The sequence below is a fragment of the Medicago sativa genome, chromosome 3, assembly GCF_051527215.1.
Source record: "Medicago sativa cultivar Bolivia chromosome 3, Bolivia_mono, whole genome shotgun sequence".
Taxonomy (NCBI): domain Eukaryota; kingdom Viridiplantae; phylum Streptophyta; class Magnoliopsida; order Fabales; family Fabaceae; genus Medicago; species Medicago sativa.
The window spans coordinates 27,260,980-27,275,406 of record NC_140751.1 but is presented as its reverse complement, the minus strand read 5'-3'; the positions used below and the strand labels follow the sequence as shown (position 1 = coordinate 27,275,406).

The following is a 14,427-nucleotide window of genomic DNA, read 5'->3' as shown; positions in this document are numbered from 1 at the left end:
TCTCTATCTAATATACTTTTGGTAGTCTAGCACTTTGCTAGCTACCCCTTTTTGGTTTAAAAATAAATAAAAAAATTTGTGCCTTATGTTCTTTTTTTCTCAAGCATTGTGTTTGTAATTTAAGAGACAAAAATAGAACCTAAAAACGTTAAGGGTCAAATTTTTAACATTTACTAGTCAAGGGACAAAAATAAAACGATAAAAATTTAAGGGACTAAAGTGAAACTGAAAATAACTTCAAAAATCAAAACTAAGGAATGTCGTCTATTTTGAGCATATAGATTGGATATTCAGATTTTTTTTTTCATTCGTACATAATGAATTGTGAATCATGCTAAAATTGATTGATTGATTGATGATTTTTCTATTTTTTTAATTTATGTATAGGTATATTTTAAGGCACAATGTTTTTTTTGGTGTTGGTCAGGGTTTGAACTCCAAACTATGCATATATTATGCATTGTCCCTAGCAATTGAGCTAAGATCATGAGGACATTTTAACGCACAATGTAAAGGTATTTGATCATTATTAGCAACAACAAAAAAAAACAAAGGTAATTTATCATTGAGAAATATCATATACCACGAACGCTTTAAAAACGAACAATCAAGAATGACACTACCATCGCCGTTTTTTTCGCCAAAATCACTTTTTATTTTTAATATTGAAATGATATTTATCATAACCAAGTTAGAAAGGTTCGTGATTCCGTGAAACTTCTTGTCGTGGTAAATAGCACTCGGATTTTGAACGAATATAAGGATATTAATATTTTTATACATGTAGTATTTTAACTAAATAATTTATTTTATTCACAACGAACCGAATAACGTATCGACTATGTATACCCCCTATCGAACCCAATTCTTTGAGAGTGGCGTACCGCAGACCCGAACCCGTACCACGTACCAAGGCGAATTTGCGAACCAGGTGACTATGATCCAGAGTTCTCTGGTCCTTCATCTAACCATTAGTATTGATTATTTAGATTATAATTTAACTATATAATTTGCATCTAGAATATTCTGGTCCTTATTAATTACTACTGCTTAACTTTTATATTCATACAGAGATCTCTGTCCTTTTATTTATTGCTCAATTATTTATATCAATATTATCCACGGTTCTCCGGTCCTTCTTGGGAAGTTACTACTATTCACAACAACATTGCCTTTGAATGAATAATCAATTTGCAATTATCCATATTTCATATTCCCAATTTCGAGAACCCTTACACATCGGTGGTATTCTGATTAGTGTTATTCCCTCACAAAGAGATTGAAGATATAACCATATTGACAGCAGTTTTCCGGTGTATCAGTTTATTTTGAAATCTTTTTTTTGGTTCAAGCATGCCAAATAGAATTCAGCTAATTAATTATGGCAGCTTTGATCGTTGTTATCAAAAACCCGACTTAATTCCCAAAATCCTGGTTTTTGCGACTTTGTGTAGCTTCAACGACTCAAGTCCATAGCAAAGTCCCAAAAACAGACAAAATCCTATCAAAATCGCATAAAATCGTGAAATCCATTCAAAATCGCAGGATTTTGATGGATTTTGAAGGATTTTGTTCATTTTTTGATAAGGGTTAATTTTTGACCCAGTTCGTAAATTGACCTGATTTGAATCCATGACCCGTTCTATAAATACCCAAAAGGCTAAAAAATTTCATTCTTTCACTTCCCCCACATTTATGTATATGTATTTTGTGGACTTCGAACCCACATTTATGTATATGTATTTTGTGGACTTTGAACTTTAGTCATTTATGACTATATGCAATTTATAACATATATTTAACATTATTTTTATTTTGGTACAATCCTCGATTTTGATTGCGATTTTACGAGTCCCGACTTTGCTATCCTACATCGATTCTACAAAAGTCCTTGAGTAAAAAATCCTTCGATTTTGATTGCGATTTTACGAGTCCCGATTTTGCTACTCCCTTTCGACTTGAAGTAAAGTCTCGATTTTGATAACCTTGTTTGATCACTATTTCACACTGAGTGGACCAGTTTCTTTCACAAAGGTTCCAAATATCCTTCATAGAGGAAAACTGAATTATGATGTTTAGAATTGAAGCAAGCCACCTCCATTCCATATATTCACTGCATAGGAACATTCGAAAAACAAGTGAAATGAGGATTCTGAGTGAGAGCCACGGAGTGAGTACATAGACGGAGAATTGCAGCCTCTGGTCATCAAAGATTCATCTGCTGGCATTTTGTTATGCATCAGCCTCCAAAACGTCATTGATTTAGAGGCCACAAATTGATTTGGCCCAAACCAAATTGCTGAGAGTGATTAGCCTTGAAAAGAAATACTTCCTTGAAGGTTAGATTTCCAAAGTTCCCACACTTCCAAACCTGTTTGATCCTTATCACCATAAATGGGGATTGTAACATGCTGTACAAGATTGGTAATAGCATGAAATCTCTGAGTTACAACATCAGGAATTGGCCATGAGTGATTCATGGTAAAATCGCTTACTTTAGAAGTAAGCAAACAAGATAGTGTTGGTGGAATCTGTAGAGAGTCACAATGAGGAGGGTCACACCACTCATCAGTCCAGAAATCAATGCCCCCACCTGTCAACAAGAATCATCGAGAATGACAGAAAATTCATTTTTAAATTTTAACAGAGCTCCAAATAGAATAAGAGATGTGGTGGGAAATGGCTCTTTTGCTTCTCGGAAATCTAGATTTTATTTGTTGAAAAATATGAGAATATTGTATGAGAGATGATGGTTCCATCACCTTTTGTAATTCTGTTTAATTTTCAATAATACAGATGGATGCTATTAATTTCAATAATGAATTTTTTGTTTGTCTTCTTTTATTTTTCTTTCACAGTTTGTTTGTCTTCGCTTACTGCATATGTAATTTTTATTGAAATATAAACAAAATAGGTCCAGAAAATTATATGTTTTTGTCTAAATTTTAGGCCAAATACATTTGACTTTCTAGATCATTTTCCAATATGTGTTATTTTGTTACGAAGGAGAGTATAGAATATAGATCATTCCATTGCATAAGTAGAAGAGAGCGAAATGAATGAATGAAAGATTATTGTGGTTCGAATTTCACCGTAATCGTTATTAAAGAATACAATGTAAAACGAATGAAAGATTATGGGCACAAAAATATTATGTGATGCTTAAAAAAGTCAAAAGTTTAAAATACTTCCTCTCCTCCTTTCCGAAAACTCAAACAAAATGGACCCTTACAGTTACCAAATCTCAAAGGGTAAAGAATCCATTTTCTTTGAGTCAAAAAATAGAATTCATTTCGTGTACTTTTTGTTGGAACAAAATAAGTATAAACAATGCCTCTTAAGGAAAACTAGCTTGACAAACAAGTAAGGCAGTTCACACCATGGAACATATTTTCAAAACTTGAAACAAACATGAGAATGTTGCATTTCCAATCTCACATTCTTGGGAATCATATTACAAACCTTGAACAAACACACCCAAAATGTAATATTCCATCATTAGGATCATTCTTTGTTTTGTTAAAGATCTTGCTAACGAGTGTCCTAAGAATACTTTTTAAAGATTTTAAATAAAAAAGTTATCCCAATACATACGTTTATTTAAAAAGTTAAACATTTCAATTTACAATATATTAAATACACACATTTTCATGAAATCTAAGATTCTTTGTCATCAAACTAACAATTATGTTGCGATACAGAAAGCAACTATCCCATAAATATATATGATCACAACTTGACAAGTAGATAATCTACTGATTTGATCAATTCAGACTCTTCCTAGCTAATGCTGCGAGCAACAACTTCTAAACACGTGGATTCACAAAAGCATATCATAACCTAATGCTAAAGCAATATAGTAATATCTATCCACTAAATATTTCAATTTTTTATCTTAAAAATGCATACCAGTATGCTTAGGTTAATTCTCAATTCAGTCTAGAACTATTAAGCCCCTGATTTGGTGATCTAACTACATCCTTAAAAAGTGAGAATCAGAATCCATACGCTAAGAATATTCCACGGAAATGTAAAATTAGCAGTTTAAGCCACTGCCTGAAAATATGATTATACGAAGTTAAGTGCATTGGGGTGAAAGCAAGCGAGAGTGGCAACCATTTCTTGCTGGTGTGATTTTTTAATCAATTTTCGAGTAACAAAATATAAAACTTGTCAAAAAGTAAAGAAAAAAATTGCTTTCTGGAGAAGGTGATAAATAAGAAATTAAACGACGCATAATACGATGGGTAAGGACGTCAACACTGGATTCTAAGTGTAAGATACCAAATGTTCAAATGCACTATGAAGTATTTCTCAAGTCAACAACTCGTTCATGGATTTCATTAGAGTTATATTTTTGAGAGAGAACAAAAGGGACAATGAAGAAGATATAAAGGAAGTTGATTAACCAAAAAGCACTCCCTCTTATGAGAAGAGCTGAGTTCCTTTATTGGCTGGCAATGAGTGTAACCTATTATGTTCAAAACCAAAGAAGCTATCTAAGGAGTGAATGAGAGTCTAATAAAGATTTAAGTTAATTGTGTATTTCGTTTACCAAATTGATTTTAGCAACTGCATTGAAACTAGTATAATAAATAGCCTTTGTAATTTTCAAATCATTGAGACAAAAATACAAAATTAGACTAAATGTTCTCTCACTCTCTGCAACTTTTCTCTCAAAAATAATACAAAATTACACCAAGTAGCATATTTGCATGCATACAAAGCAAATAAACGATTTATTTTAACAAAACATCTCAGTTAAGAAAATGCCGTTTGTATATATTCCTCCAATTGGAAGAAGGCTTTCTTTGTGGAATAATATCTTGCAATAGAATCTTTCTGTTGTGACACCAATCTCATCGATCATCCCGGTACTTAAATCAAACCAAGCTAGTTCACCGTCTTTTTTTCTGAAGAGTATATTCCCCTTCTTCCCAGCTCCAATAAGATGATCGAGGCAAGGTAAGGGACCAACAACGAAGTGCTTAGTCCATGATTCCTTTACACCGAGTTCACCCAAAACTGAAACGTAAATTGTTGATGTCTCTGTATAATGTAACATAAAAGCAACAGATCCGTTTAATAACATCAAGTGTCTCTGGACCAAGTTAAAATCCAAACTGTCATCTACATAAGAGGGTATGGGTGTTGTAATAAAAGATTCCTTGCAGAAGTCAAACGACACCAAATACGTATTTGTTTCTGTTTTATCCCACCAATGAGACACTCCATTCAAGTACACTCGTTTACGAATCGAAAAAGAAGGAGTCATGTCGACATTAATTTTCTTCCAAGAGTTACTGTGTAGGCTATAGATCTCCCAAAATTGATCAGATGGCACACGATTAGGGTTAAATTTTGGAGAATATTTTGTGTAGCCAATCATCTTATAATCATCTTTAACATGATCATAACCGATTTGATAATGATCGGCCGAAACATACCAAGAAGGATTATTCTCAGGCAAAGGAATGAGTTTGAATTCGTTGGTAGTTGGATTCCACAATACAACTCTCGTTTCGCCGTAGAATTCAGCTTTTAGACAAAGAATACCATTAAAACTAAGGGGATGTAAAATTTCAAAACCATTATCATCCTCTTGAAATGGTCCGTCGTCGTCATCATCCTCCTCATCTGGATGAACATGTGGAACAAACCATCCTGGTACCAGTGGTCTTCTCAAAACTATAGGACGGACACACTGTTCCTTTTGAAGTCGATAGACATCCTCGGTCAAAGCCTTTGGCCAATCTAATTTGACTCTATTCTCAAACCTCTCACCAGAAAGAGAATACAAATAATAATAAATTTGGCGTATCTCTTGTGGGTCATCATCTTCTCTAAGATGTAGGAGAAGAGATGTATCATCATAATAAGAACATGGTCTTGTTAAAAGATAGTTGAGGTACATAGTCATGAAACAAGGGTTGTCAAATAAGAGGGACCAAGGTTTACGTACACATTCAAAACGCTTCAAAGATTTAAAAGGAAGTTTAGAGAGAATAGAGAAGACAATATCATCTGGTATATGATTGCTGCTAACCTGAACAACATTTGACGATGCGGTCAGAAGCGATGACATCTCCATCTGAAACAAAAGAAAGAAGAGAAAAGGGTTTGAGAAAGCGATGACACCTGCTACCACGTATGTTTCCTTATATATAATAATAATAATAATATCTTTTTTTTTTGTTACAATATATATAATAATAATATAATTCGACTGATTTTATTTTTATATACACCCAATACTATATTATTTATATAAATAAAAATCATATCATCTTTTGTCAAAATAAAATAAAATCATATCACGTGACTGTATATTTGAGCTAATATTATTATACCAATTTTTTTTTTTGGAAGGAAATAATATAATAACATCAATAATTTTTTTTTTTTGAAATAATCAATAAATATTAAATACACTACTCATCTTTTTTTTTTAGGGATACTCATCTTTTTTTTTTTTACAAAAGCAAAGTTAACTATTATCTTTAATCAACAAATGTTCAATACAAGAAGGATAATAATAAAAAAATACGGCGACTAGCCCAATAACAGACCGCCTTAGTTAAAGTATGAGCAATCATGTTCGTTTGTCTCTTGACAAACTTCACCTCGAAGTTTGAATGTAAAGATAACTTGATAAATAATACTAGAAACAAAAGCATAGATTCTGAATCACCATGACCTGGAGACGATAGAGCTTGCACTACAGTAGCTGAGTCGGACTCGAAGACAACCCGGTCCCATCCGTTAACAGCTGAGTCGGACTCGAAGACAACCCGATCCCATCCGTTAACATCAGCAAAGTGAATGGAATCGAGTAAGGTTACTGCCTCCCCCTCCAAAACTGTCATATTTGCAGAGGCAGAATACTCATATTATTTATAGAATTTTAACTCTTCATGAAATCATTATCATATTACCTCAACAAAAAAAAAAAATTAAATCATCATTATATGTAACAAAATTTTATTTAAATTTGAAGATAAGAAACAAACTTTGTTTTTTTTTTTTAATAAAAAACAAAACAGACTTTGTTTAAACAAAAAGAAACTTTAGTTTTCTAAATATGCAGCATTAATTAGTTTGATTGAAAAAGATAAGAGTAATTAACAAAGGGTATGATTGACAAAAGGAATGGAGAGAGTATTAAACTCTACCCGTCATATAATTTCATCCAACTCTTCATCAAACACATAACAGAAATACAAACTAGCTAGCACTTCTCACATTCAAGAAGAATGTGAGAAAGATAAAGGAAAGTTCTAGAAAGGAGACCGGCCAAACCCACAGAAAAATAGACTTGACAAAAGATCTAACAATTCCTTGAAAATTTGAGGACCAAAATGCAAAATTTGAAAAATTATAACAATGAAGAAATTTGAAATTCTCTAAATTTCACTTGAAAAAAATACTTCATAAATTTCCATCATTTTAAAAATTCTTCAAATTATCATCCAAACTATGGAATTCACCTCAAAGTATTTCAATTCCCTCAAAAAATTACATTACCTCAAAACATTCCCCATCCAAAATTAACTTTGTCGGGTCTGACTTTTGAAACTATCAAAATCTATTTTGATAAAATTTTCTCTTTAAACTTCTTCGCAAGTCCCTTAAGCACTAAGATAAAGTCGAGGCCGTTGTTTAAAACAAAACAAAAATATTATAGATTCTGTAAAAAAAAACAAAAAAGATAAAGCTGTTGTTTTGCTTTCCGTATTTTTAATTTAAAAATATCTTCTTTTTAGAGGTGAATGCATGTCTGATGCTTCACATTAATCACGTTGGACTTGCAATCAATCAATAATTAATGTATATACTTCTTCAATCCCTTATATATATGATTAATTAAATTGCTAGTTACAGGCTTAATCAGATATTCTTTTCTTCATACAGATGATAAGGTATTGTAAAGAAGTATGGAAGGAAATATAAAATGTAAGATATATTTCTTTGTATCAAGTTATTTAATTTTCTGTTAAAAGAAGATTATTTCAATTTTAATTTTTTCGTAAAGCAAGATAAAGAGAAGATTCCAATTAGACATTAATAGTTTTACAGCTAATGGAGTGAATATTTTATTTTTGCTTTCAATGTACTAAAGATAAGATTCAGAATATTATATATTAGCATAGTTAGTATATATTTTAAGATATGAAGATAGTTAGATACACCTTAGATCTTAGGCATACATGGAGTTAGAAATGAAGTGGCTTGATCAAATGAATGAGGAGATCAAGAACAATGGTCCTACAATAGCTAAGGAGAAGGAACAGTAGGAGAAGCCTCACAAGTCACGGAGTTGAACCAAAATGCCTTCAAACCCGATGCAATTTCCTTTGGTCCTTACCATTACGGGGAGGAAAATTTAAAGCTTATGGAAAAGCACAAGCATCTAGCCCTCCTTCATTTTTTAAAGAGGTGTGGAAAGCCTATTGAGTTGTTAAATTCCAATGCTTCAATCAAGTGGCCAAATATTGAGAGACTCGTACAAGTCACTTGATCCAATTTGGACAAACAACACATCAAAATTCATTGAAATGACGATTCTTGATGGCTGTTTCATTTTGGAGATTTTGAGGGTGAATAATGAATGTGAAATCCCGATTGACTATGATAAGAGTGATCATGTGTTTGGTGAACATGGGAAACTTTATCTTACGCCATATATAAATCGTGACATGCTTATACTTGAGAATCAGATACCTATGACGGTTCTTCATACATTGAATGAGTTTGAAATTAACATTGTGGAGGTAATATTAATCACAAATCAAACAGAAACTTAAACACATTAAGATTCATGTGTTTTCCTCTTGAAGAGCAGAACCTTTGTAGCTGAAATGTTTCTAATCATGAGCAAAGCAAAGCAGCGATGCCTCTACTCAGTCCACACGAACATAACTTCTCTGATGACCGGTGCTAGCCAATTCCAACGGAGATTCAGATAAACTAGGTTTAGAGAGCGATGGTTAGGGTTTCTAACTTATAGAATTAGGTTAAGTGTTTCATCTCCTCAATATTTCAGCACAAGTGTTATATTTATAGAACCACTTGTGTAACCAACAATCACAAACATCATCATGTACACATCTCTACACAAATTCACATTATTCACCAATCACATAAGTCACCAAGTGACACAATTCACCAAGCACAAATTTCATATATTTCATCAAATCACCAAATTCGTATATTCACCAAATTTCACTCATTCACATATTCACCAAGTCACATATTCAAGTATGACATGTTTCCCCAACTTCAAGTGCATGCAATGTTCTAGACTCTTTTAGATGCACGTGGTACCAATTTTTGGATTCGGAGAAAATTTTACCGAGATTCCACTATGCAGTGCCCTCCAATTACGTACTAACATAGATCCCTCCGACTATGTTCAAACATAACTCCATCCGGTTATGTTCTTCACCTAAAGACTCGACAATACAAAATTCATTACACTATATTATATAATCCCTCAATTATATAATATCTTCACCAAAAACCCACCATTGCATTATCAAGCATTTACATCCACACAATCAACAAGTCATGATCATCAAAAGAGTCATCATCATAAACATCATCAACAATTATCGCCACCAAAAAAACAACATCGTTTCATAAAAGCATAAATCACATAAAGGACGACATAAAACTACATCATGATAATCAACATATCAAACACCCAACAATCATCATTTCATTTTCATTTCATCATATAATCATGTTTCTAAAACCATTTGCAAGTTATCCGATCAAGAAAACTCATTTTGACAAAGTTCTTCTATTTTTACATAAACCATCTTTTTCCAAATAATTCACCAAAACAAAGCATCCATGTTCAAACACATCAACAAAGCATATCCACATATCACATATGATCGCAGTGGTTCATACATATCCACATCAGCTAGTCTGTCTTAAATAGGGTAATAGAATTTTTTTCTATCAAAAATAGGGTAATTTTTATTTTTTGGAATAAAAGTTCTTTTCTATTTTTTGTTAAGAGATAAAAGATGATAATAAATGCTCCCTTGTCATTTGCCAATGAATGAATATTTTACGCGTACTAGAATTAATACTAGGGTGTATGCGAAGAACATGATAATTTTTATTTTAATATTATTTATCTTTTTCTTTTGAAGTATGGTATGAAATTTTTTTTGATTGGAAATATACCAAAGACTTGATGTAGTTTTTATTTAGCCCTTGTTTATAATTTATATTATATTCGTCTACAATTTTTCGTATAAATAAATGTAAATATATTAACTTGAATTATCACGTGCTAGAGAAAGTTTTTTGGCACACGTCAAAGGACCTCTTCTAAATATTTGTCTTTGTAGACCTCCATTGATGCCCAAATGGTTTGATAAAGTTTTTTTTTTTTTGACAAATGTTTGATAAAGTGTTTTTTATAAAAATTGCAAGGTTTATTCTATGCTAAATTCAATTTTTGATGCATTAAGTTATTTTTAGATTTTACATACTTAATTTTTTTTTGTTTTGTTTACAAACCATAGACACATTGATCCCTATCTTTTTTTCGTTTAATTTTTTTCCCTTAATTTTTTTTTCTTCCAAGTATTATTTCAAAAGAGCAAAGAGGGTTTGTACAAGGAAGGAACATTAGAGACTGTATTGCACTTACATCTGAAGCTATCAATGTTTTGGATGACAAAAATTTTGGGGGAAACCTGTTGGAACAAAATGTGTTTGACAATGAACCTTAAAGAGTTTTGATGATAACAAGGTATTAAAAATTGTAAATTGGACTAGCTAATATTTGTTCAAGTGTACAGGACCATAATTATAAAGTTACATCATCATTGGTTTTAAATGAGCAAATAAAGAGCTATGGAAACAACAAAAATTTGAAGCTTGGACGCTCCTGAAGGCAACTTGCTCCTGAAGAAAAAGCGCTCCTGAAGTCAAGCTGCTCCTGAAGAAAAAGCGCTCCTGAAGTCAAGCCGCTCCTGAAGTAAGCTGCTCCTGAAGAATAGTGTTTCTGAAGACAAGAGGTCCAGAAGCCACATTATCAGAAGCCGCATCATCAGAAGCTGCAGAAGTCATCTCATCAGAAGCTGAACCATCAGAAGCTGCATCATCAGAAGCTGCCTCATCAGAAGCCATTTCACCAGAAGCTGAGTATCAACTGGATTTGCAAAGAATCAAGAATTGAAGAATTATCAATGCAAAAGCTGTCTATTGGATTCGAAAACACAAACAAAGGATTAGTGGAATTTGCAACGGTCATTTCAAAGGTGTTTGAAGGCGTGTGTTTGCAATTTGGATGAAAGCGTTGACATTGTACTTTGTACGAATTGTACAACCACGTTCTCCACTACTCTGTTTTGTGTCTGCGCTTCAAGACAAGAAAACAGCTCCAGAATACGGTCTCGCCTGCATAGATGTTCCTTTGGATAAGGAATGGATTTCAAATTTGTTCTTCATAGGACAACAACCAAATCAGGCAAAAGATCATTGGTGAAAGATCAAGCTTCAACAACGACTCTTTGGTGTGCTGGCAATTTCACAACGTCTCTTTCACACCTCTATATAAAGGAGTGAAGACCTAGAGAATTGGTAATGCAAGAACGCTGAACGAAAGACTCACAAGATCTTCACAAGTACCAAACCTCTGCTGAAATTGTTCTGCATTCACTTAGAATTTCTGTGTCTCAAAGTCATATCTTAGAAATTCTTAAGTCCATTGAGTCTGTATCTGATTTGTATTGTGAGCACCTCTGATTGTATATCAAGTGTTCAAACTTAAACAATTTTCTGTGTAATTTTGTTTAGTTAGGAAGTCTCTTGCAGTTGTGCTTGAGCAGGAAGTCTCTTGATTGTGTTCTTGAGCAAAGGAAGTCTCTTGCTTGTGTGCTTGAGCATTGGAAGTCTCTTGCTTGTGTGCTTGAGCATTTGTAATCAGATATTACTCATAGTGAAAATCTCCTTGGAAGTGCAAGGGGGACTGGACTACTTCCGGATTGTGGAAGGAACCAGTATAATTGCTTTGTGTTGTTCTTCTTCTCTCTCTCTGTTTTATTCCGCTGCATTTAGATTCTGATCATCACTTCAGAAGCTGTCTCACTTAGCTTCTGATCAGTGTATTCAGTTGTTTAGAGAAACGAAGAATTTTTCAAAACACAATTCAACCCCCCTTCTTGTGTTTTTCTCACCTTCAATTGGTATCTAGAGCCTTGGTCTGTTGTGTAACACTTAACCGTGCAACAGTCAAAGATCTGAGAAAAACATGACTACTCCTCCTCCTAATGGTTCTGGTTCTAGTGATACTAGCTATAAACATGTCTCACATGATTATAGTGATAGTAAGAAAACCAGTGTTGGAAAAGTTCCAAAGTTCAATGGAGATGCTGAAGAGTTCTCTTGGTGGAAGACCAACTTTTACAGTTACATCATGAGCCTGGATGAAGAATTATGGGATATTCTGGAAGATGGTGTTGGTGATTTAGTCCTTGATGAAGAAGGAGCTGCTGTGGATAGAAAGAAACATACTCCAGAACTGAGGAAACTTTACAAGAAGCATCATATTATCAGAGGAGCTCTTGTCACTGCCATACCTAAAGCAGAGTACATGAAGATGAGTGACAAATCCACTGCTAAAGCTATGTTTGCTTCTCTCTGTTCAAATTATGAAGGGAGCAAGAAGGTCAAAGAAGCAAAGGCTCTCCTGCTTGTACATCAGTATGAGTTATTCAAGATGAAGGATGATGAAACTATTGAGGAGATGTACTCAAGGTTTCAAACCTTAGTTTCTGGGCTACAGATTCTAAAGAAGAGCTATGTTGCTTCTGATCATGTAAGCAAGATTCTCAGAAGCTTACCTGCCAGATGGAGACCAAAAGTGACTGCCATTGAGGAAGCTAAAGATTTAAACACTTTAAGTGTCGAAGATCTTGTTAGTTCTCTCAAAGTTCATGAGTTAAGTCTTAATGAACATGAGTCTACTAAGAAGAGTAAATCAATAGCTCTTCCATCCAAAGGCAAGTCATCAAAAGCTCTCAAAGTGGTTGAATCTGAAGAGGAAGAACAGTCAAGTTCAGACTCTGAACCAGATGCTGCTGAAATGGCCATGCTCTCAAACAGACTTCAATATCTGGCCAAGAAGAACAGAAAGTTTCTCTCCAGAAGGGGTAACTCCAGAAGCTCAAGGAAAGAAGATCAGAAGGGATGCTTCAACTGTAAGAAGCCAGGTCACTTCATTGCTGAATGCCCTGATCTTCAAAGAGAAAAGTCAAAGGACAAGTCAAAGAGGTCTACATTCAAACCAAGCAAATTCAAGAAGCAGATTAAGCAGAGTTTAATGGCAACCTGGGATGATTTGGGTAGTGAATCTGGATCTGATAAAGAGGAAGCTGATGAAGATGCAAAGGTAGCTGTTGGGTTGGTAGCAACAGCAACTTCAGAAGCTGGATCAGATTCAGACTCAGAAGATGAAAATGAGGTATATTCCAAAATTCCCAGAGATGAACTTGTTGAGTCACTTAAAGAACTTCTTACACATTTTGAAGTAAGAACCAATGAGTTGAAGGATTTAAAAGAAAAATATGCTGATTTGGTACAACAGCAAAAATCAACTCTATTGGATCTGAAAGCTTCTGAACAAGGACTTAGGGGCTTTGACTTCATGTGTAAAACATATGAAGACCAGCTCAGGTTCTTATGTCAGAAGCTACAAGAAAAGTGTAATGAAAAACCTTTAAGTAATCATGAAATTGCTCTTGAAGATTTCATTATATCTGGCATTGACAGAAGCAGAGTAGCTTCTATGATTTATAGCATTTACAAGAACAATGGCAGAGGAATTGGTTTTCCAGAAGTGAAACTTGATAAAACCAATCTAAAGTCTTGTTGTGAATGCATCAAGGAAGGTCTGAAAACATTCTTTGTACCAGAAGGTGCTGAGTTGGAAACTGTTGTTCAATCAGAACCTGAAGCTTCTAGTTCTAAGGCTCAGATTACTTCAAAGCCAAAGAACTCTAAGTCAAAGGTTATGATCAAATCTGATTCCAAGACTTCAAAGGTTAGGATCCTGAAAAGATCAGAACCTATTCCTCAGAGTCTGGTGAAACCAAAATCTGGGGTTCTGAAGTCTAAGTTTCAGAAGAAGACAGTTACTGCTTCTGAAGTACCAAAACCTAAGGTAATGGTTAATCAGAAGCAACCCAACTCACATCACAAGGTACAAGAAGTGAAGAGTAAAGCCTTAAGTACTAACCTTCCAGGACCCATAGAACAATGGGTACCTAAATCTAAAAATGTCAATGATGCAGGTATGTCTAAGAGCAGTGCCAAAGCAAAGATCATGGTACCTAGACAGTGGTTGCTCAAGACACATGACAGGAGACAAGTCCATGTTCCTCAGCCTAACAATGAAAGAGGGAG

The 14,427-nt window shown here is 33.9% G+C and overlaps 1 protein-coding gene across 1 annotated transcript; it reads right to left on the bottom strand.

Annotated features, from left to right (window-relative positions):
- Window positions 1-4,415: 4,415 nt before the first annotated feature.
- On the bottom strand, window positions 4,416-6,785 carry LOC146936826 (putative F-box protein At3g21120). The gene is made up of 2 exons (XM_085751427.1): window positions 6,698-6,785; window positions 4,416-6,091 (listed from the first exon to the last, which is right to left on the bottom strand). The coding sequence occupies exon 2, from the start codon at window positions 6,089-6,091 to the stop codon at window positions 4,745-4,747; it is 1,347 nt and encodes a 448-aa protein (XP_085607553.1). The 5' UTR covers window positions 6,698-6,785; the 3' UTR covers window positions 4,416-4,744.
- Window positions 6,786-14,427: the final 7,642 nt, after the last annotated feature.

Coding starts and splice junctions, on each gene's coding strand:
- LOC146936826 (XM_085751427.1), bottom strand. CDS start 6,091: ATGGAGATGTCATCGCTTCTGACCGCATCGTCAAATGTTGTTCAGGTT.